Here is a 25540-nt window from a genome sequence, read left to right on the forward strand (position 1 = left end):
TCTACTGCTCTCATCATTTTGTATAGGACTGCCAGTGCACTGTGAAATGGAGGTAGTAAAAGCAGCATTCCTTTGTCCTTTCCTTGTGTTCTTCACTTCTATAAAATGTTTCTACAACTGTGGGTTTTTTACGTAGTTTGCTGTAGGTGTCTGGGAAATTCCTTTTATAAGGAAGATCACTTTTGCTCTTCCTTTGCTAATAGATTTTAGCATAAACAGATGTTGAATCAACTTTTGAGATAATTGCAAGGCTTTTCACTTTACAATGTTAAAAAATGCATGTATTCCTGGAATAAGCCCTTCTTGGTCATGATATATTTTCTGTCTTTGGTTACTAATATTTTCAGGATATATGCATATATATTTATAAGTGGCTTATTGATAATTATACTTCTCAATTTTTTCTTGTCTTATTTTGATATGTGGATTATATAACCTCATAAATGTTTAGTGATCTTTGCTTCTTTTCCTTGATTCTGTAAGAGTTTATGTAGCACAGACATTATCCATTTTACAAAGGAGAGTTAGTGTTCGTATATAAAACTATTTCATCCTGGTATTTTTCGTGTGTGTTGCAGGGAGGAGTACTTTTTCACTCAATGTATATTTTCATTTTATTTCACTTAATATTTTCAAATTATTAACGAATATAAGTAAATTCAGATTTTTACATGTTTATTTCTTTTAAATGCATTTAGCTGTTTGCTTTATTCTAATGCTTCAGAAAAAATACTGTCATTTAACTATAATTTTGTTTCCTTTCCTATTTCTAAGATCAATTTACTTCTGTCTTTTTTGTTTCCCTTCATCAGTTTTACCAGAGTTTAGCTAATTTTTTTAGAATTTTCAGAAAACCAGTTTTAGGATTTGTGGATCCTCAATATTTTTTTCTTTATTTTTTGCTCCAATATTATATTCTATGCTTATTAGTATCTTTGTTAAATTTTGCCTGAATATATTCTCTGGGGTTTTTTAACCTAAATTTTTAAGTTAAAACGCTTAGCTCATTACTTTTTAATCTTTATACATGTCTTTAAGGCTACAGATTTTCTATTGTGGTGAAGCACCCTAATTTTGATATATGGTGTTATTATCTTACAAATTCTAGCATTTTAAATTTCTATGATAATTATTTCTATAATAAATATATTAGTTCAAAGAATTTTTAAAATATTCAAATATAAGGTGTGAGTTACTGTTTTAATATTGATACCTAGCTTAATTTAATTATGAACTGAGAGCAAGGTCTATATACTACTGATACTTTGATTTTAGGTGAGTTTTGTGACCCTGTAGCCTATTACATCTGATAAATAGAGAATAAACATTTTTGTGTATGTTCCATATAAAGAATGTGTATTTCCTATTACAGGGATGTAGCATTTCATATATAGGTCCAGTAAATCAAGCTTGAAAACTGTGTGGCTATAACTTTATTAACTGTTCTACATATTCTCTCTGTTAATTATTGAGACATGTTAAAGTTTCCCATTTGACTCTAATTTATCAATTTATCTTGGCAATAGTATATTTTTCCTTGTATATTTTTAGACTACTTAGTTACATGTATGCAAGTTTGGAATTGCTACAACTTCCTGATTTCTATATAGATTATATAGAACAATTATTCTTTATATTGTTTCTATCCCAATTTTTCTCCCTAAAGTCTCCCCCCCCCATTAATATAATTATCCTATCTTTCTTTTGCTTAGTATTTCTCCAACACTTATTTTCCCAGCATTGCATTTGCTTTTGTCAGGCATCCCAGGGGCATTTCTGGCTTGGGCACAATTTTCATGCTAATTTTTTGGCTTGATGTTTCTATACTACAATGTTAATGAAAATTCTGAGCCAGGATTTTTTATTTCTAGAGACATTAAAAAAGATTTTTTTTAAATTTTTTATCCAGAGCTCAGGCAGAAGAAAGCTTTTCTCCACCAGTGGGTGGATTTCTTTAGTTTTTCTACTTCAACTCCATGATCCTGGTTTATATAGATGTTAGTTACAACTCCTTTCTCCCTATAGGCTCATAACCATGTCTTTTGTCCCCCTGTGAGTTCTATATTCCCACTCTAATTTACCTAATTCACTGGGATCCATGACCTCCCAAAACTAGGTGACCAGAGGGTCAACTCTTCTGCTTATTTCTCTGATTTTTCATTCTGTCTTCATGTTTCCTTCTGGACATTTTACTTTCTTTTTTGACAGATGCTTTTAAAGACATTTTTTTCTTATGGCTCATACAGAGTTCCTAGACATTTGCATGAACAGATTTCAAATTATTTTACCTGCCCTCTTCTACAGCCTTAAGTCTAAGAGTTTTATTTAAAAGAAACACAGAGGTCTGAGAAAGTTGAACACAACCTTTTTTGCAAGGAAATTATGATTACACTGGTTCTTTTCAACTGACAGAAGGACTTCCTTATGTGTCACAGGGCCAAGACCAGGTCCAAATAATGGCATGCAACATAGCAAAAAGCAGCCTTTAATCTATTTATTTACATCCCCACACATGATGTTGATCCTAATACATGTTGCTTCATAGTATTCCATACCCATGTCTGAAAACAAATGCACATAGAGCCTGTTTTCCGTCACTAAAAGCAGCACTATGATCACACTTTCTATTTTAATAATAAATATCAGTAAAATCTTGGATAAACTTTCACATTCATGTTGCTGTTGGCATTGCTAATTTAAACAACCCACAGGTAAAGTAATATTATTCTTCATAGCAATAATATTAGCAATCTTGCACTTTGGAATTTATTCTACAAGAATAATTGTACTCTTTGCAGTACAATTATAGTAGCAATTACAGAAAACAACATAGATTTCCCAAACAGGAAAATTACTTAGAAAATTGCAATAAAATGTGTGGCTGTTAAAATATAAGTTAATATGTAGAAACATGGGTACACTAGAAGTGAAAAGAACAGAATACAAATATACAGATATATATAATGATTGAACTTAGGTAAAATGTATATTTATGGTAACATATTTAAAAAGAGAGATTAATAACTTAAACATAAATTGGGTTAGGTAAAGACATTTCTCCAAAGAAAATATACAGATAGCCAAAAGGCACGTGAAAAGATGTTCAACATTGCTAATTATTAGAGAAATTCAAATCAAAACTACAATAAGATATCACCTCACACCAGTCAGAATGGCCATCATCAAAAAATCTGCAAACAAAAAATGTCAGAGAGGGTGTGGAGAAAAGGGAACCCTCCTATACTGTTGGTGGGAATGGAAATTGGCACAGCCACTATGGAGAACAGTATGGATGTTCCTTAAAAAACTAAAACTAGAGTTGCCATATGTGCCAGCAATCCCACTCTTGGGCATATGTCAGGAGAAAAACACAGTTCAAAAGGATACATGTACCCCAATGTTCATTGCAGCACTGTTTACAATAGCGAAGACATGGAAGCAACTTAAATGTGCATCAACAGATGAATGGATAAAGAAGACGTGGTACATATATACAATGGAATATTATTCAGCCATTAAAAAGAATGAAATAATGCCATTTGCAGTGACATGGATGGACCTGGAGATTATCATACTAAGTGAAGTATGTCAGACAGAGAAAGACAAATGTATGATATCACTTATATGTGGAATCTAAAAAAATATGATACAAATGAACTTATTTACAAAACAGAAACAGACTCACAGACTTAGAGAATGAACTTATGGTTACAAGAGTGGAAGGGTTGGAGAGGGGGAGGGATAGATTGAGAGTTTGGGATTGACATTTACAACACCGCTATATTTAAAATAAAATGACTTTCCATGAAAAGAAAATTAGGATATGTGGAAAAGGCAAGATCATATAAGTGATAAGCAAAGAAAATATAGATGATGAAAGTAGATCCATAGGTGACTGAGATATTGGAATTAGCAGACAAGGACTTTAAAATAACTATACTTGTTACCTGGGGGTGTAACTGGTGGGGGACTCCTAGGTGTGCTTGTTGTATTGTTTCTTGATCTGGGTGCTGGTTACATAAGTGTGCTCAACTGTGAAAAGTAAGTGGGCTCTACAATTATGATTTGTGTTGTTTTCTGAATATAAGTCACATTTAATAAATTTATTTATTTAAAAAATTTTTTGGCTCCATTGGGTCTTTGTTGCTGCACACAGGCTTTCTCTAATTGCAGTGAGTGGGGGCTACTCTTCATTGTGGTGTACGGGTTTCTCATTGTGGTGGCAGGCTCTAGGCACACAGGCTCTAGAGTGCAGGGTCAGTAGTTGTGGCGCATGGGCTTAGCTGCTCTGCAGCATATGGGATCTTCCTGGACCAGGGATCGAACCTGTGTCCCCTGCACTGGCAGGCAGACTCCTAACCACTGCGCCACCAAGGAAGTCCCTATAAGTCACATTTAAACGAAAAGGTTTAAAAGCTAAAATTGTTTGACCTAATGAACAGTGGCTTAGTTCTGAAAGACCTCTGTCTATAAAGTACAATCTATTAAAAGCACAAAACCTGCAAAAAAAATTTTTTTTTAATGTGTGTAGTTTTAATTGAGATGTACTATAAATGTAAAATACACACTGGATTTTGAAGACTTAGAATGAAAAAAGAATGTAAACTATTTCATTACTATGTTTGCATACTGATGACAATATATTGATAATATTTTGGATACACTGAATTAAATAAAATATGTTATTAAAGTTAAAAAATAAATAAAATAAATAAGTTGGGTTAGGAAGTCCTGCCTGTGTCAGTTGGGGTGAAACACTGGTCATAAAGACGCTTAAGCAAACCTGAACTCTGGGCATTTATTTCTCTTTTCCAAATCCCAGGGATGGTGAAATTAAAACCTTAAGGGGATTTTCTTCTCCTTATAACATCAAATCTCTGAAAACTGGGGCTTCCTGGTGAACCAGCAGAAAATGATGGTGGTTTAGAATAGTTTCATTGTAACTGGAACACAATGACTCTCTCTTATTATACAAACCCATGAAGATATAAACTGGGGCCTGACATCAGGTCTGCCCTCCTATAAGTCACAAGAAGATGGCTAATTCCTCCAGGGCAACATGAACTCCCAAGCTAAAGTATCTAGATATCTGAGATCCACACTCTCATAAACGAAAGTTAACACAATGAACACATATAATACTAAAAGTAAACATATTAAAACACACAATACATTAATTTAAAAATACGCATTATAACTAAACTCGCTAAAAGAAAAGGGACTGCATTCGTAATAAGAAACAGCCTGAAAACATTTTTTTAAAAAGAGGAAATAAGAGGTATGAAAAATAGAATAATTGAAAGAAATATACCAATAGGTAGGGAGAGTAGAGAGAGATGGTAAGGAATAGATAGATATAAATGAAAAATAAATTCAAGATACAGAAGATTAGATTCAGAATTTTTTCCAAGAAACCACAGAAAGGAATGAAAACATAAAATATAAACATACAAGTAAAAGATACAATGAATAGAAATGGGAGTTCTAGAAAGAACACCAGAAGGAGGAAAAACAAATGGAGGAGAGAAAATAGTTGAAGAAAATATTTATTTTTATTATTATCTTTCCAGAGAAGAGGAGAAGCATCTACATACTTTAGCACAAAATTTAAAGGCATGAAAGACAAAGAAAAAAATACTAAAAGTTCCCCAAGTCAAAAAGTAGACCGCTTACAGAAAAAACAAGAATCAGATTGGTACCAAGCATGTCAAAAACAACATAATACAAGAAGGTCATAAATTAATGTTGTTAAAGAAATAAAAAATAGCAAGAGGAAATTTGAACCTAGAATGTTTGGCAACAAGGAAGTGAGGGCAATCTAGGCATCCATCCTTGGAGTAATGGATGTATCAAATAGAGTAAAGCTACTCTTTAAATATTCTATAGCACTTAGAAGAAATGAAGTAAATGTACCTTTGACAACATGGATAAATATTAACTACAGACTCCTAAATGTAAAGAAAAAACTAAGAAAGAAATATACTGCTCAAGAATATTTATGTGAATTAAACATTCATGTACTCATAAACAATGTATGTTTTCTTCTTCTTCCTCTTCCCTTCCTTTCTCTTCATGAGTGAATCAGTCCTAAAGCCATTACATGGGTTGTCCAAGGTTAGCACCTCTGACAGTGGCAGTAGAAGATGATGCCACTGTGGCCCAGAGCAAGGGGTTGAAGACTTGAGGACCATGTGAGGAAAGGAAGGCATCCAAATGGATTGGGGTAGTTTAGCACAGGGTATCAGGGCCCAAGCATGAGGAGGATATTGTGTATGTCTGTGTGTATGTAAGTCTGAATATGGAAAGGAAAGCAACTGTCAGGGGGAATAGTGTAATGAGAGAAGTCATTAAAGCTGACTAAGGTTATCCCCATTTAAGAGCTGAACAACACACAGTGTGGGAGCCTGAGTGGGGTGCATTTCAGGTGGGGAATAGGGAAAGCACTTGATATAGGGTAAATAGTCCATGTGTGACAGTGCCTGGCTTCGTTGTCAGAGCCATAATGGAGTGGGAAAGGCATTCTTGTAGAGGAAGAAGGAAAGGCATCAACTGTATACACTCAAGGGAACTGATTACTCAAGTATATATATTCAGAATAATGAGAAGCAGATTTCTCACTCTCAGAGATGGGATTTACAAACATGAAAGGAGAAAAACACTAGGTATTGATATGTACTGATGGTTTTTCAGATAGAGAGATAGATACAGATGTAAATCTATGTGTGTGTATATATATATATTCATACATATTTATATCAAAATATAATATCAAAATATATATTTTCCTATCTTTGTTTACTAAGAGGTACTGAAAAAAGCAACACTCCAATAGCAATGAGCACATCTAGAATCCACATCTTGTTTTCTAGACAGCACTCTCCACACAAAGGAACTAGGGATCATTTAGGAAAAAGCTGGTAACAGGGTTGGGGTGGGGAAATACAACATGATTTGGTACACCTTGCTGTGTCAAAAACCAAGGAAATACACAAAGAATTCTGAGGAAACATCAAAGGACACAGAATCCAGGTAGAAATTGCTGTTACTGGCTGACCTAGGAAAACTTGAGTATCAAAATAAAAATAGGATTGAATAATAATCCATTGAATAAATTAGGAATATAAATCTTCATTATGTAATACATTGATACTGTATTTATAAGTAAAGAAACATACAAACAAACAAGAAAAAGAAAATTCTTCTTTACAGCAGAATGCCGATTAATAAAAGTAGAGAGGATGATGGACTTAGAAGGTCACCATTGGCATCATCTTGGAAATAATTACTTGAGCAAAAAAAACATCAGTGAACATTGAAACTACTGGGTGAAGGTAGAAACGGTGGGGGTAAGATGTTTGCATAACTTCAAATGCTATTGATTATAAAAAAAAGGATAGAGAGTAACTTTAATGAGGTCTGGTGGACACCACCTTAATCAGGTGGTCAAAGTTAGCTTTACCAGTAATGGAACAAATTAATATTAGCAATCAGAAAACAGTCTCACTTCCATAATACTGCTGCCAAGGGTTCAGAGCCTGAATTTATTCATGAGAAACATCAGGTAAACCCAAACTGTGGAACATTCTGAAGATAACTGGCATGTAAGTTTTAAAAGGATGAAGCAGGGCTTCCCTTGTGGCACGGTGGTTGGGAGTCCGCCTGCTGATGCAGGGGACGCAGGTTCGTGCCCCGGTCCGGGAGGATCCCACATGCCGCGGAGCGGCTGGGTCCGTGAGCCATGGCCGCTGAGCCTGCGCGTCCTGAGCCTGTGCTCCGCAACGGGAGAGGCCACGGCAGTGATAAGCCCACGTACCGCAGGGAAAAAAAAAAAAAAAAGGTAAAACAAAGAAAGTAAAAAAAAAAAAAAAAGCTAGAAACTGTTCCAGTTTGAAGGAAATTTGAGACTTGATAACTCGAAACACATGATCCTAGTTTAGATCTATTTGCTATTTAGGACATTATTGGGACAATTGGCAAAAGGTGAATGGGGGCTACTTAGTGCATGGTAGAAATGTATCCAAGTTTAATTCCTGTTTGTAATGGTCCTGCTGTTTGTGCAAGAGAATGTCACTGTTTGCGGGAGAATTCAGATGCAACTGTTTATCATGTCTGTAGCCTACACTTGGGTAGCTGAGGAAGAAATTTCTTTGTGCTATTCTTGCAACTTTTCTGTAAGCTTGAATGTATTCCGAAATAATAAAAGTACTTCTGAAATTAGAAAACCCTGGGGAACATTTAGATGCAGTTTATTATTCGAAAAGTCGGTGCATGTGTATGTGTGTATATATTCTTACTTTAAGATAACATTTCCAGCTCACATTTACCAAATGTTTTCTGTCTTTCATGTTCCATAGTTGAATGGAAGCTTTAAATTTTAGATGTGAAGTTCAAAAGATTTCAAGATGACAAAAATGTGTTCCACTCAGAGAACATTTGTATTCAAATAGGGTGAGGAGTGTCAGAGCTAAGAGACATAAAAGCAGCTGCTTCTCTCCAGTCCTTAATTTCATCATGTGCAGAAATTATGTTCCAGTGATAATTCTGTCTTGCATTTTTGTTGCTATCATGAAGGATCAACTGATTCTCAGTCATCTTCTTCCCCAATAGCTAACAAAGCTTCATCTCCACCTGCACTGTAAGCTTACCCAGTATCTAGGAAAAATTCCAACCTTCTTTAGAGAGATTTGAGGACTAACAATTGCTGCTAATTCTTGAGTCCCAGCTGCAATAATTAAGCATTTGTTGCTTTCCTGACTTCAGAATAGAACTTCTAGGACTGGGACTCTGAATTATTTTTTCAATTTTATTGCACCCCAGGGACAGGAATCTGCTCTAGAATCACAGTTTTGATGACTGGCCTTTTGTAGTCTGCTCACATCTTTCCTAAATGCCAACTGCTTGCCTAACTATCTGAGTATAAAATTTCTGGATTATATATCAGCATAATTTTTATAGCTTTCTGGGTACTCCATTTTTCCACATGGGATCTCCCTATTGCCAAAGGTGTTTCTGAACAAACACTGGTGACTGGACATCATATGTTCTAGACTAAGGGTCTTATTTTCTTATTTTAAATATTTAGCAATTGATACAGCATACACTAACCAATCAGAATGGATTGGCAGCAAATAACTAGAATGTCCACAGCAATGTATACAAACAGATATCAGACCTGCCCCAGACACCATGTTCTTCTTGCCATACTGGAATTTTCTCAGAAATTACATTTTACTATATCCTCCAGTGAATTTAACCTTATGCAAGGAGGTAATTCTAGTCTTAAGACCCAACTCTGTCCACTATGCCCCACTTCACCTGAATCAATGGGGCATGCTCTACCATGTCCTGGATACTGACAAAAACATCAGCTACAAGAAAATGTCCTTACAAAATTTTATCCTCTAATTACATAATGAGTTTTCTATTATAAACCTTAAGAATTAATTGCAAGTTTACAGGAAATACAAGGATTAGAAGAATTAGTTGAATAAAAATCACAAGAAGCATCCTACAAATCTAGACAATAAGACACATGCAGGACCACTGACTTGGTCCCACAGACAAGTGAGTGTCAAAAGAGGAAAAGAGGATCATACTGCATTAGAAGAAATACAATTTTTAGGCCTCAACTGGATATTGGTTTGGATAAACCCACTGTACAAGACTACAGTGATTACTAAAATTTAATACAGTCTGTGTATTAAAAATGATTAAGTTTACTATCATGAAACAGTGGCAATAATTAAACTATTTTCAAAATAATATGTATAGTATGATCTCATTTTGGCTATATATATACATTTATATCTAAATCTATAGGAATTTATATCAAGGTGTTCAAAGCAGTAATTACTGGGTGTAAAAAATGTGTTCTAGACTGAATTGTGTCCCTTAAAATTCACATGTTGAAGCCCTCAACTCCAGTCTGGCTCTATTTGAAGACAGGGCCTTTAAGAAGGTAATTAAAGTTAAAAGAGATCTTAAGAATGGTACTCTAATTTGATAGGACTGGTGGCCTTATAAAAAGAGGGACAGACAGAAGAGATCTGTTACTCTCTCTGTGTGTACATAGAGAAAAGGCCATGTGAGGACTTGGAGAGAAGGCAGTCGTCTGTAAGCCAGGAAGAGAGCTCTCACCAGAAGGCTAATTTTCTGGCACTTTGAGTCTCGCACTTCTCAGCTCCAGAATTGTGAGAAAATAAATGTCTGTTGTCTAATGCATCCAGTCTGTGGTAACTTACTATGGAAGCCTAAAATGACTAACACAGAATGTATTGATTTATTTTCATATTTTTGCTTATCTCTTTTCTAACTCAATGTGTAGTAACCATTTTTGTAATAACAGAAATTACATTTTAAAAAAAGTAAAAATATGCATGCATATTCCCTAAATATGCTGTAGTACTGTAAAACTTTGGTTCTGAAAAAGTGAGACAAGCAAAGAGATTCTGAATAAAAACCATATGCTTGGTCAGTTTTACCACATACTTTCCGGGAATAGTAGCTAACCCCTCTTTAGTGAACACATATACACAGAAAAATCCACGTGTGCATGTACTCTTGGGAGCTTGCATGTATTTGGAAAAAACATTTAAAATTTAACTAAATATTATTCTTTAAAACTAGTAAAATTATCTAAATAGGAAGATATTTTGAGGAGTGTGAACCTGAGAACAAAAATAGCTTCTACCTTCTTTGTATCCCTTATAAGAGTGTATCGACAGTAACACAATAATAGTGGGGGACGTTAACGCCTCACTTACACAAATGGACAGATCAACCAAACAGAAAATTAATAAGGAAACACAAGTTTTAAATGACAGAGTAGACAAGAGAGATTTAATTGATATTTATAGGACATTCCATCCAAAAACAGCAGATTACACTTTCTTCTCAAGTGCACATGGAACACTGTCCAGGATAGATCACATCTTGGGTCACAAAACAAGCCTCAGTAAATTTAAGAAAATCGAAATCATATCGAGCATCTTTTCTGACCACAATGCTATGACATTAGAAATCAGTTACAGGGAAAAAACATAAAAAACACAAACATATGGAGGCTAAACAATATGTTACTAAATACCCAAGAGATAACTGAAGAAATCAAAGAGGAAAACAAAAAATATGTAGAGACAAATGACAATGAACAAATGATGATCCAAAACCTATGGGATGCAGCAAAAGTAGTTCTAAGAGGGAAGTTTATAGAAACACAATCTTACATCAAGAAACAAGAAATATCTCAAATAATCTAACCTTATACCTAAAGGAACTAGAGAATGAAGAACAAACAAAACCCAAAGTTAGCAGAAGGAAAGAAATAATAAAGATCAGAGCAGAAATAAATGAAATAGAAACAAAGAAAACAAAAGCAAAGATCAATAAAACTAAAAGCTGGTTCTTTGAGAAGATAAACAAAATTGATAAACCATTAGCCAGACTCATCAAGAAGAAGAGGGAGAGGACTCAAATCAATAAAATTAGAAATGAAAAAGGAGAAGTTACAACAGACACCGCAGAAATACAAACCATCCTAAGAGACTACTACAAGCAACTCTATGCCAATGAAATGGACAACCTGGAAGAAACGGACAAATTCTTAAAAAGGTATAACCTTCCGAGACTGAACCAGGAAGAAATAGAAAATATGAACAGACTAATCACAAGTAATGAAATTGAAACTGTGATGAAAAATCTTCCAACAAACAAAAGTTCAGGACCAGAAAGCTCCACAGGTGAATTCTATCAAACATTTAGAGAAGAGCTAACACCCATCCTTCTCAAAATCTTCCAAAAAACTGCAGAGGAAGGAACACTCCCAAACTCGTTCAATGAGGCCACCATCACCCTGATACCAAAAAGAGACAAAGATACTACAAGAAAAGAAAATAATAGACCAATATCACTGACGCATATAGATGCAAAAATCCTCAACAAAATACTAGCAAACAGAATCCAACAACACATTAAAAGGATCATGCACCATGATCAAGTGGGATTTATCCCAGGGATGCAAGGATTCTTCAATATATGCAAATCAATCAATGTGATACACCATATTAACATACTGAAGAATAAAAACCATATGATCATCTTAATAGATGCAGAAAAAGCTTTTGACAATATTCAACACCTATTTATGATAAAAACTCTCCAGAAAGTGGGCATAGAGGGAACCTACCTCAACATAATAAAGGCCATATATGACAAACCCACAGCAAACATCATTCTCAATGGTGAAAAACTGATAGCACTTCCTCCAAGATCAGGAACAAGACAAGGTTGCTCACTCTCACCACTCTTATTCAACATAGTTTTGGAAGTCCTAGCCACGGCAGTCAGAGAAGAAAAAAAAATAAAAGGAATACAAATTGGAAAAGAAGAAGTAAAACTGTAACTGTTTGCAGATGACATGATACTATACATAGAGAATCCTAAAGATGCCACCAGAAAACTACTAGAGCTAATCAATGAATTTGGTAAAGTTGCAGGACACAAAATTAATGCACAGAAATCTTTTGCATTCCTATGCACTAATGATGAAAATCGGAAAGAGAAATTAAGGATACACTCCCATTTACCATTGTAACAAAAAGAATAAAATACCTAGCAATAAACCTACCTAGGGAGACAAAAGAACTGTATGCAGAAAACTATAAAACACTGATGAAAGAAATTAAAGATGATACCAACAGATGGAGAGATATACCATGTTCTTGGATTGGAAGAAACAACATTGTGAAAATGGTGATACTACCCAAAGCAATCTACAGATTCAGTGCAAGCCCTATCAAATTACTAATGGCATTTCTTACAGAACTAGAACAAAAAATCTTAAAATTTGTATGGAGACACAAAAGATCCTGAATAGCCAAAGTAGTCTTGAGGGAAAAGAACGGAACTGGAGGAATCAGACTTCCTGACTTCAGACTATACTACAAAGCTACAGTAATCAAGACAGTATGGTACTGGCACAAAAACAAAAATATAGATCAATGGAACAGGATAGAAAGCCCAGAGATAAACCCACACACCTATGGTCACCTAATCTATGACAAAGAAGAAAAGGATATACAATGGAGAAAAGATAGCCTCTTCAATAAGTGGTGCTGGTAAAACTTGACAGGTATGTGTAAAAGAATGAAATTAGAACACTCCCTAGCACCAGACACAAAAATAAACTCAAAATGGATTAGAGACCTAAATATAAGACCAGACACTATAAAACTCTTAGAGGAAAACATAGGCAGAACACTCTGAGATAAACCACAGCAAGATCTTTTTTGATCCACCTCCTAGAGTAATGGAAATAAAAATAAAAATATACAAATGGGACCTAATGAAACTTAAAAGCTTTTGCATAGCAAAGGAAACCATAAACAAGACAAAAAGACAACCCTCAGAATGGGAGAAAATATTTGCAAATGAATCAACAGACAAAGGATTAATCTCTAAAATATATAAACGGCTCATGCAGCTCAATATTAAAGAAACAAACAACCCAATCCAAAAATGGGCAGAAGCCCTAAATAGACATTTCTCCAAAGAAGACATACAGATGGCCAAGAAGCAAATGAAAAGCTGCTCAAAATCACTAAACATTAGAGAAATGCAAATCAAAACTACAATGAGGTATCACTTCACACCAGTTAGAATGGGCATCATCAGAAAATCTACAAACAACAAATGCCGGAGAAGGTGTGGAGAAAAGGTAACCCTCTTGCACTGTTGGTGGGAATGGAAATTGATACAGCCACTATGGAGGACAGTATGGAGGTTCCTTAAAGAACTAAAAATAGAATTACCACATGACCCAGTGATCCCACTACTGGGCATATACCTAGAGAAAACCATAATTCAAAAAGACACATGTAGTCCAATGTTCACTGTGGCATTATTTACAATAGCCAGGTCATGGAAGCAACCTAAATGCCCATCGACAGATGAATGGATAAAGAAGAGGTGGTACATATATACAATGGAATATTACTCAGCCATAAAAAGGAATGAAATTGGGTCATTTGTTGAGACGTGGATGGATCTGGAGACTGTGATACACAGTGAAGTAAGTCAGAAAGAGAAAAACAAATATCGTACATTAACGCATATATGTGGAACCTAGAAAAATGGTATAGATGAACTGGTTTGCAGGGCAGAAATTGAGATTCAGATGTGGAGTACCAACGTATGGACACCAAAGGGGGAAGCGTTGGGGGGTTGGGGGGGTGGTGTGATGAATTAGGAGATTGGGATTGATATGTATTCACTAATATGTTTAAAATGGATAACTAATAAAAACCTGCTGTATAAAAAAAAAAAGAAAAAAAGAGTGAAAATTAACACATTTTTATACATCTTTCTACCCAGTCTACATATCACAAATCATCCAATTAGTCAGCAGACTAACCATCTGTAACACTATCTGTGCTGCATATTTTCCATTTGTCCATCCAGATCTATCTTCACCCTTTACCCAGCTCTCTGCCCCAGGAGTTTCACCTCTGTGGCGTACATATACCTGGCTCCTTTACACTTGGCTGCAAGTTGATTTTAGCAAATGGAAGGCATCAACAAGTGATCAGCAAATTGGATAAGAGAAAGATTTTTAATTTTCCATCACCCTTTCTGTCTGGTCACTTGCAAAAAATATAAGCATAAATACATTAAATCACATTAAATGGATTAGATACTCCAATTAAAAGATGATCAGATTGTAGGTAAAATGAAAATTATTTGTTATCAAGAGGACATGTTAAAATATAAAGATACAGAAAGGTTGAAAGTAAAAAAAAAGGCATAGCATAAAGACACTAACCAAAAAAAGAAAAAGAAAAAGCTAATGTAGTTAAATTAGAATCAGGTGAAATCAAATTTAAGACATGCATTATAAAGATCACTTCATCTGATAAGTGTTTCAACTAACCAGGAAGATTTGATATATTTGAATTTATAAACATCTAAGAAATGATCTCAAAATATATAAATCAAAAACTGATAGAACTACAAGATAAAATAAACAAATAGATACTTATAGTAGGAGATTTTAGCAGTAAAAATAAGATACAGAATATTTGAATGACCTGACTAAGGTACTTGGTCTAAATGGATACATATAAAACTCTATACCTGCAACTACACAGTACACATTCTTTTCAAATTCTCATGGGACACTAATCAAATCCTGGGCTATAAAGAAAACCTGAAAGAATTGAAATCATACAGAAATAAAGCGGAAAGAATACATTCTAATGAAAATCCAAGTTGTTTATCTCTTCCTCAGAAGAGTATGATATCCCGATACCAAATAGCATATAACTTCCAAAAGCATAGCAGAGAGTCAGGGTAATTCCAACTGGAGTAGAACTCCAAAGGGCTCTTTATGGAGGAGATGGCACTTGCACAGAGGTTTAGAGTATACTGGGGTTTTACAACTTGCAAGACATATTTGGATAATACTAAATAGAATAATAGGAAGAAATTGTGGCTACATGAAGGGAATAGCAAGATATAGAACCAGAAAGGCATTCAGGAATCTCTGGCAGTTTCTAGGATAGTAAATGACAATGGTCACCCATTATGAAAAAATGATCCTCAAAATATAAAGATAAGGTATTGCTCTGATAGATTTATACATAAACTACGAAATTTAGTTGGAGCTTCTATAATTTGGAAAGAGTACAGATACTTAAGAAACGATGTGGTAAGAATGTAAGAAACTGTAAAAAATTGCTGAGAAACATTAAAAATTGGAAAATACTTGTTAAAGTAATTTTGCTTCAGAGTGTGTATTTCAGATTGTCTCTAGGTCTTCCAGCAAACAAACAAACAAAACTCTAGACTGGATCTAAGCTGAATCATTTCCTAAAATCAAAACCGTCAAGACAGAAAACTGGAAACCTGAGAAGTTCTGGTGAATGACATCTGTGTCACCCTCCGTAAATCCAACCTGTACTCCCCGGGAAACAGAGAATTGACTGTACTTTCTGTGGACTTTGGATAATAGGTTTCCCACCTGTGTTCACTCTGTTTAAGACCCTTGATGAACAGACCTTCAAAGTGATTTCTAAAGCTTTTTTTCCCTTTTGTCTGAGGACTGCAGACTGGCAGCTCATGAAGGCTGATCTCTACTTCTACAGAGTACTCTGTTATCGGCTTCCTGCTCAGACTCCTAGGTTCACTGTGCAACTGGCTGCTTGAAGAGCCATAAAATTGGGGTGTCATCAGTGCCTTTTAGTGATTCCTAACAACTAGCTTGCATCTGTCACAAGACCTATCAGTCTTTCCTACAGCAGTCTAGCTCACTGATTTTTTTTTTTTAAAGAGTGGCCATCATATCTACATGAATGCTATATAGAAGTTATCTGAGTACATTACATTTTTCCTTGTGTTCTTCTGGATATTTCCCTCCATGTTGATGGCTAGAAGTTATTAAAGCTCACCCTACGCTAAAACAAGTCTTCAATTCTCTGACTTTTTAAAAAATCTACTGGGGAATTCTCTTTTACAAAGCCTCTAAAAGCCAAGCCACAGCATATCACATCCATACCACTCCATTATCTACTTAAGACACACACACACACACACACACACGTATATCTCAAGACATTCTTTTAACAGAATAGCACAATGTACTCTTGGATCTTTTCACATACAGCAACACTGAGTCTACTCTGAACAGGATGGTTAGTCTCATATGTAACAAAAAGCAATGCTGGACTTAACCTGTACTAACATTTCTTGTTAGTGGATATTTCCTTAAAAGCTAGTATGTATTATTTGCCAAAAAAAGTTTTAGAATAACCACACTTTGTAGATAATATGTTCAATACTTTTTACATTTCTGTTCAAAAAATGAAAATAATGCATACTTTCAAGTGGCTGTTAACAAATTAGAAATATAGATCTTCAAAATTCATTTGAAATATGTGAAAATTATAAAAATTATCAGAGAACATTATATTACTCTGATGAAAATAATTTTGAACAAAGAACATATATAATTATGAATAGGGAAATAGTAGCATTATATAGCTACATATATATATAACCATTTGAAGATATACGATCCAAATTTACTTATGTGAAAACTTATCACTAATGACACTAAATTTTATGTATCATAGTAAGTCACTTTTTTCTATTTATCAAAAGCAATTCAAGCATATTAAAATATTTCTTTAAGCACAATTCATTAATATTTTTCACCCTAAATTACATTAACAGGTTTTATACTTTCTCATCTCATTTTTTTCACTATAGTCATGGTTTTTAACAACAAGCTCAGATTGATATCTGAAAATTCACATTTCCATGTATTCATTGACTCTCAAGGACAAAGATTGACAATATATAATCAATGGGTAAGACCTACAAAAGTCATGGAAAATTAAATGGCGTCAATATCCAATTATCTAATCAATGCAACAAATCTCTATATATTGGGGCAAGAAACTTTTCTCCTGCTTCCTTTTCTATTCCTCATACAATTTTCTTAGTTCTTCCAGGACTTGCCCTACAAATACCATCCTCTTCACTTCACTTAGCTGAGTCTATTTCATGCATATAGATATTTAATTATTTTGTTTAGTGTGGTTTTACAGTATCAATTTTGTAGCTTTTGTTTGCAAGCAACTGAAAATCGAACATAAGTTGACAAGAAAAAGAAAGGAAATGTACTGCCTCACATATATGGCTAATTCAGTAGATTTGGCTTTTAGACAAGGCTTTATTTAGGCATCAAATGATGTGGACAAGAGTCAGTCTCTCTCTCACACTCTCTCTCTCCACATTATTCACCTACCCCTTCCTTGTGTTGGTTCCATTTTCAGGTATTATACTCTCAAGATCCCAGAAAGGCTATTGAAAGATCCCAGGGCTATATGCTTTCTTGTTCAGCTCTACTGTTAAAGTTAGCCATTATTCAAAGTCCAGAAGTTGAGTCATGTCTCTGTTTGGCCAAACTTACATCATCCTTGAACCAACCATCATCCCACCGTTGATGTGATATGCTGATAGACTCAAGCCAATCAGGATCTACTTCTACAACTTAAGATATGGTCAAACCTACTCATACTATATTGCTAGGAAATGTTGGCAACAGTTCAAAAAGGGGAAGGGGCAAATGGATGCTGAAAAAGAAAGCATGGCAGGCAAACTCTACCACATTGCTGTCTGGACTCTAGAGAATTCTGTTTAAGTGTATATAAAGGGTTAAATGAGCAAGATAAATAATTAGTTGATTTGCACACGTATTTTTAATGCACTCCTGTCCAAACTTTTGAGTGAAGATTTTCCTACATTAAAACTCAAGACTATACTTATAAAATTCAAGTCAGATGTAATTATAATAAGCTTTACATTACTTTTTTAAATCTGTAAACTACAAGTGTTGCTCTTATTGCTCAAAAACATAGCACATCATTCTGTATCCTTTTCATGTCCCACCCCGATACAGATCATAGTGAGGAACTAACGTATTTATGTGTTTCTCAGAAAACTTAAAAGTTAATTATCTTGGATGTACGTATCATGAGTACTGTTGTCTAAAACATTGGGGTTAAGGGTCATTTATCCTACATTTAAGATCAGTTTAAATGTAATAACTCACTGAGACTGCTCAGTAGGTATTTGGGAAATCAAAAGGTAATATTCCATAGTAAAAAAATGATGAAAGGAGGATCCATTACAATGTGAAATATCTTGATTGAAATATATCTCTGTCTGAAAATTTCTAAAACCAATAATAATCACCACACCCATGAGGAAAACTTGATATGACATAACTGCTTAGAAAGCAGGCCTAGGTTGTTCCTTCTTTAACAATGGAGTTACAAACAGGTTTCAGAGTATATCTGAATTTTTCCTCTAAACTTCATACATGTTGCTAACTTAGTGCAGAGAGAGATATAGCTGGAGAATGCCATTTTGCTTCGTTGTGCTCTTATTATGCAGACATTTAACATATTTGGGGGAAATTGATTAGTTATTTGATAAGGAAGATACTTGCTAACATTACATTTTACAGTATAGAAAAGTACTCACTTAAACGTCCTAATTTGATTCTCAGAACAACGTAAGATACTAGAAGGTGAGATATCCTTCCGTAGACACAGACACAGAAAGCTTCCCGCAGGGAGGTGACATATGAGCAGTCATGGAGCTGACATGGACTGTCAGCTCACTGAGGGCAGGACAGTGGCTGAACATATTAGGGGCTGTAAATGTTTCTTGAATAAATCAATCAGTTAATTAAATCTGGACTTAAATCTGGTCTTTTCAATGTTCAGTGCTTTTCTTACAAGTGAACTATTATTATAGTGTTATTTACATATTTTAACAAATAGAGCTCATTATAAAATTGTGGGGCTCAGGAATAGAAGACAGAAAAAACTAAGCAAAACAAAAATCTCCTCAAGAGCTTCTTCTTTCCTGCTTTGAGGACATAGACTTAACCCTGTTTTCTATAGTTCCCACTATGTTCAATCAACAATCAGTTGAGGCTCTCAAGATACAGAACTTTGAAAAGCCTATGTCTCTAACAAAGGGCAATTCTGAATGTACTCAGGTGTTTTTTGTTTTTTTTTTTAGGCTTTTTCAAAACATATTTTTTATGCTTTTGTTGTCAGGAGAAAACAGATGAGATAAAACATGGTAGTTGAGCCTTTGGGTCTGGACACAAAAACAGAGCCCTCAAGTTGACTTTCACAGCGACTTGATACAAATTTAACAATATGTAAAGAGAGTCTCTTCTTTAGAGGTCTAATGCTGAGGCTGGAGGTAGAAATAAGACACAGCCCCTGATTTTCACCCTACCACAGTAGCTGAATGAGTTGAGTTTTATCCTATGTGGTCCAACAAGGCCTGACAAACTGCACTGCAGTACAAGAAGCATCTCTCGGGCAATGATGCGTAAAGACAGAGGGATTTTTTAGTCAACAGCAGGAATTAGGCTTTAATGCTTTCAACTAAAAGACTTCATATGCCAGATAGCTGACTGCTATCCACTGAATCTTGGCAGGCAACAAGACTGCTGAAGCTTAAACTGAGAAGCTGTGTTAAGCAGATTTTCATGAATGTACAAAATGCTTTATTTGTAAAGCTGCTTTTCTTTGTTACAGTTCAAAATGCTTTTCTTCTTTTTTTAATCTCTCAGCTTGGTCAACTCTCAGTCTTTATCAAAATTACTTTCAAAAATGTCCTTTTAAGAGCCAGAGAAGAGAAATAAATGCTCACATCAACAACAAAAATATATATATATATTTTTTAAAAAAGAATAATCTAAAAAATGTCAATCAAAAGAGATTAATAATGATCATGGGCGTTATAAAAACTAGAAGACACACAGAAAGACATTAAGTACTTTACCATTATTTGGAAGTTCTAGAGGGCTACAGGCACTGTGTGTGATTCTATCTTTCGGTGAAGAGATGAGTTTTGCAACGAGAGATGCTGAGATGGGCTGCACTAGTAGAGAGGTGAGGTTTGATCGGTTTTGTCTAAAGCTTCCATCTGTATTCAAAAGAGAAAGAAAGAGAATCCTTAGTAAACAGAAGTTAAAAACACTTGAAGAGCAGGTTTTTCTGTAATACGTCTTCAAATGATGAGTGGTAAGTTTATTTCAGCTTGTTTGTTTATTCCTTGGTTATACTCTGTCTACTTATTAAAAATGATTTGAGATACTTCATAATAAAAATTCAGTCCAAATACTATTAAGTATCCTAGTCAATTATGGCAGATCGTACACAGGCATTTACTTCCATTCTCCACTGAAATGACAACAAAGAGATAAAAAGCATCAGCCCACAGGGGCCAAGAGAATAGGAGACACATTAGCAATAAGATTCTATCGATAGAAGCATGAAAGCAGATGAATAAGTGTCAACTGATATGACAGACCAAGGAGACCAAAACCTAAGCCAGCAGAGGGAGGAAGCTGAAAAGCAATGCCGTTTGTACCACAGAACCCAGAAACTCTTGAGAACTGATAACACCAGCTACCTATTAAAATAGGGGTAATGGAGGGGCTGGAAACAGGAGAGTTTGATGAAATTTGGATTGTGACGGGGGGTCTCTCCTCCCGAACCCCTCACTCACCCAGTCAACATGAACAGTGCCCGGTCCTCCCTCCCTCCAGCAGAGACTGAAAGTGGGACACTGAACAGGGAGACACCAGACACAGGGAAGGGTGACTCACACTTTAAATGGGACGGTATTATGATTGCTGAGACCCTTCAGATGCCTTACTCTTGTGGTGCCCAGAATCCTTCCTTCCAGGTTGGGCACTAGATAATTCACTTGTGGTAAACAGGACCAGGGCAATGGAGAATATAGAAAAATACTGAAAATCTGGAAGTCTACCAATAAAATAACTCCCTCAAGGCATCCTACATTGACACTTAGCAGTCAATACATCTCACCACATACAGAACTTCAAATGAACTTATGCTGCCATTCTTAAGTCAGAGCTCTCAGCTAAGGCCAAACCTAGAAAGGCACAAGAGCAGCAGACCTAGTGAGGATAAGAAGAGGACGTCAGGAAGGGGGTCCCCAGGAAAACAAAAATCATGGGAATCCCAGATGCGTCTTAATGTTCTGAGAACATATTCACAGTAAGATCAGAGAATTAGCATTTGAAGAGGTTCGAGATATACAGAAGAATGAGAAATCTATAAAATGAGACAACTATTAGTTTCAAAGGGAGCAAAAATTTTCTGGAGAAAAATGCAATCATCGTACATTGTGAAAAATATTCACACAGAGTAATATAAATAATGACTTTTTAATACAAAAATGGATATAATTCTTTAGGAAAAAAGAGAAAAGGGCAAATGTCAGGGATGAAGGTACATGGAAACTTATGAAGGAAAATTAAATCTTTATCTTTCATAGTGGTAAGTCAATATAATAAATACAACTGGAAAATGTATTCAGCTCTTAAACATGCTATTGGGAGGCACAGACGTAAATATGAAAAGTAGGTAACAACTAAAAATGTTGAAAGCAATTAAGTACTTGCCTTTGGGACAGACAAAGGGGAGAGAAACACAGGGAAGGATGGGAGAGAAAAGGTGACACATTTTTATAAATGAAGCTTTATAGAAATATCTATTTATATTCATCTATAACTTTGAAAAAATAAAAATTAAATGAAAATAAGGAGAGAAACAACTATGGTAACACAAGAGAAAAATTACACAAGTACTCTGAGTAAAGAGATTGGAGAGAATAAATTCTGCATAAGGAAAGAACTAAAAAATATATGCTTATTCGGTTTATATATTTATACTGACTCAGAAAAAGAAATACACAGTGGAATGACTATCAGGCAGCCAATAATGCTTGAGAATACAGAGCTATATTTTTCAGACCTTTATTAGGGAAAATAATTGCCACAGGTTTTCTCAGAATTTAATTTGGTAGAACTGTGTGGGGGTGCAGACCTCTACAATACTGGTATACAGGCTCCAGGAGAAAGATTATAAATGAGAAAATATGTTACAGAAGCATTTCCTTAATTTATCATCAGGAAAACCACAAGGCTAAAATGTGGTATTTAGCTTGGGCCTATGGCAGTCACAGAAGTCATGGCTTTGAAGAAAAAGTAATGAGATTGAAGCTTAGGATCGTTTTTGTCGTATAAACACAGAGCTGGTCTCATAATTTAGTAGCCCTTTTTATATGGATATACAACTGTGCATTTTGACCATAGCATAGTTCATTTGACCCTAGTGTAGTTCATAACCATTTTCGTGTCATAGTACTGAGACTGGCTATATAATTTGCAAGACCCAGAGCAAAATGACAATGTGGGGCCTCTTGTTCAAACAGTGGGAAGGATTTCAATACGGCAATAGCAGGGAAATGAATCAGGTGTGGGTGCTTTTGAGAGCAGATTGCACACCCGTGAATCGGGCCCTGCATGGTTCACACAGAAGATGCTAGAAGCCGTGCAGCCAGCTGAGGTCAACTGAAAGGGACTTTCAGACCACAAGGAAGCTGCTGTCCTGAGTTGCTGTTTCTCCAGGATGCACCTGGGGCCGTGGTGATTAATATCTCAAGGCACAGACATTATACCTCACTCAGCGTGCCAGCTGGGAGGTCCTGATATAGCCATCTCACTATGGTTCTCCCAGCATGTATTTTCTCCCTCAGCCATTACCTTTGAAATTTATAGTGTACACAGGACAATGAGATAGTATTTATGAGAAATGTACAGTCTGTTATTTTGCAGTTTTCATGGATGTTAGGTGCTAACATGCTGCCAACACAAAATGAAACGTCTTAAATGCTGCATGATTTCACCACTCTTCAGTTCAGATACTGAACTTGCCAATCAAGGCCCTTCACCATCTCAGACCTTATATTTCCAACATTATTTCCTACCATTCCTCTCCATATATCTTATGCTAAAACTTAAGCTATCCCCCTACATATTCTGTGATTTAAACCTCCATGTTTTTATGTAACCCATTCCTTCCACTTTACTTGCTCTTCTCATGTATCTCACGTCTGAACTATACATTTCCTTTAAAGCCCAACTCATTTTCCACAAGAAACTTTATCTGACACCTTCAGCTCTATGTGATATATCTGCACCTTTTTTTTTTCAGTGCTTGCCGTTACTAATTAACATTATCGCTATGTAAAAACATTTTGGTTTCCCCTCTAAACTCCTTAAAGAAAAGGACCAAGTCTTCTACATCATTGCATGACACACAATGCTCAGCACGTTGCCAGGATCATAACAGGAGCTCCATAATTAATGGGAGGAAGGAAGGAAGGAAGGAAGGAAGGAAAGAAGGAAGGAAGGAAAGAAGGAAGGAAAAGAAAAAGAAAACAAAGAAAGAAAGAAAAGAAAGAAAGAAAGAAAGGAAAGAAAAGAAAAGAGAGGAAAGGGAGAGAGGGAGGGAGGGAAGATGGATGAACAATTTCTTGAAAAATAGTTTAACGTCTCTGTCTTACCAGTTTTCTGAATGCCTAGAAAATGGAGCAGGGGTACAACTGAAAAAAAATTAGAATTCTATTAATTCTATGCTTGCTGAACATTAGTGCTTTCTCCCCAGCTAACTACTCTCAAAACCTTCAAAACCCATTCATCCCGGGCTTCCCTGGTGGCACAGTGGTTGAGAGTCCGCCTGCCGATGCAAGGGACATGGGTTCGTGCCCCAGTCTGGGAAGATCCCACATGCCGCGGAGCGGCTGGGCCCGTGAGCCATGGCCGCTGAGCCTGTGCGTCCGGAGCCTGTGCTCCGCAACGGGAGAGGCCACAGCAGTGAGAGGCCCGTGTACCGCAAAAAAAAAAAAACAAAAAACATTCATCCCAATCAACTCACTAATTAACTTTGCTCTAAAATTACCTTTGTCTGGGTAAAAAAAGGTATATAAATAAAATTATCTTTGAGATATAGTTAAAGTTAATAAAAAAATCAATAACTTTATTCTTTTTTTTTCCTCCACAATGCCCTATTAAGCGTCTGAAACAATGCATTTAAAAGTTAAATGTGAGTGAACCCTAAACAGTAATTGGACATACCAAAATCTTTGATTTTTTGTACTGCGTGACTAGTAGACTTGCATTCATTTTGAAATATCTGAAGTAAGTGGTTCATTAATTTTTCACCTTCAGCTTAATGGAAATTTGACAAACAGTTCACTTCTAAGAGCAGATACTAAAAGCAGGACTTTACAGGACGCAAACACTGTTATAGACAGAAGTTATTTTTAAAAAATTCATTTATTGAAGAATTGATAGAATTTCATTTTCTTACATGATTAAGAGACTTTGAATAAAACCAAATACATGTACCATTTTTATGCAGTTATATTTTAAAGCATTTATAAACTATAAGAACCCATTAGATATGAGCTGAAAATCAGGTGGATTATGTACCTTGATGCAAACGGTACCATCCAGAAAATATTTGACATTATATTTTAGCATTTTAACTTTTAGATTATAGCATTTATATCATAGCTTGTACACTGTGTAGGCTCTATAAAGACTGACACTAAGTTTTATTTTAATAGATAGCTAGTTCTCTCTTCACTTTATGAACTCTTTGTAATCTAGATAAGGATCCAAATCGATTCATCCCATTCAATAATCCAATCCTCAGTACAATGCCACATGCATACAGTAGAAAGAGCAAACTGGATATATATACAGAGTCCCAAAATTGACTCACTGTTTGAAAAGTAACTTATAAATAATTTCACTATGAGAAGACTGTCATCCCATCTACTATACCTGAACAACCAAGGTAACACTGAAGGGTCTTCATTATGCGATTGACTGAAATAAAAATAATACATTAGCTCAGAGGCCTAGACCCTGAACCACAGTGGCTGAAATCGAGAAGAAATGAGATTAAAAATAAGTAAAATGGTTTATTATTGTACATATGTAATAGGATTTCATTATGCTTTTTCAAATCATTGATGCCCACTTCAAGCCCATCTGCATATAAAGAAAATATGTTAGCTTCCAGCTTTGTGTGTGTGTGTGTGTGTGTGTGTGTGTGTGTGTGTGTGTGTGTGT

General features: G+C 35.3%; 1 protein-coding gene and 1 pseudogene across 1 annotated transcript in view; one reads left to right on the plus strand and one right to left on the minus strand.

Moving 5' to 3' along the window:
• The window catches only part of NAALADL2 (N-acetylated alpha-linked acidic dipeptidase like 2), a 1049119-nt gene that overhangs the window by 398604 nt on the left and 624975 nt on the right, over positions 1-25540 (minus strand). The window contains exon 6 of the mRNA XM_027111590.1: positions 20368-20511. Coding sequence (XP_026967391.1) covers positions 20368-20511 — 144 coding nt within the window. The remainder of the gene's footprint in view (positions 1-20367; positions 20512-25540) is intronic.
• The window catches only part of LOC113604969 (leptin receptor gene-related protein pseudogene), a 67580-nt pseudogene continuing 63145 nt past the window's right edge, over positions 21106-25540 (plus strand).

The sequence above is a fragment of the Aethalodelphis obliquidens genome, unplaced genomic scaffold (assembly GCF_003676395.1).
Source record: "Aethalodelphis obliquidens isolate GAN/ISIS:26980383/991018 unplaced genomic scaffold, ASM367639v1 scaffold1, whole genome shotgun sequence".
Classification (NCBI taxonomy): domain Eukaryota; kingdom Metazoa; phylum Chordata; class Mammalia; order Artiodactyla; family Delphinidae; genus Aethalodelphis; species Aethalodelphis obliquidens.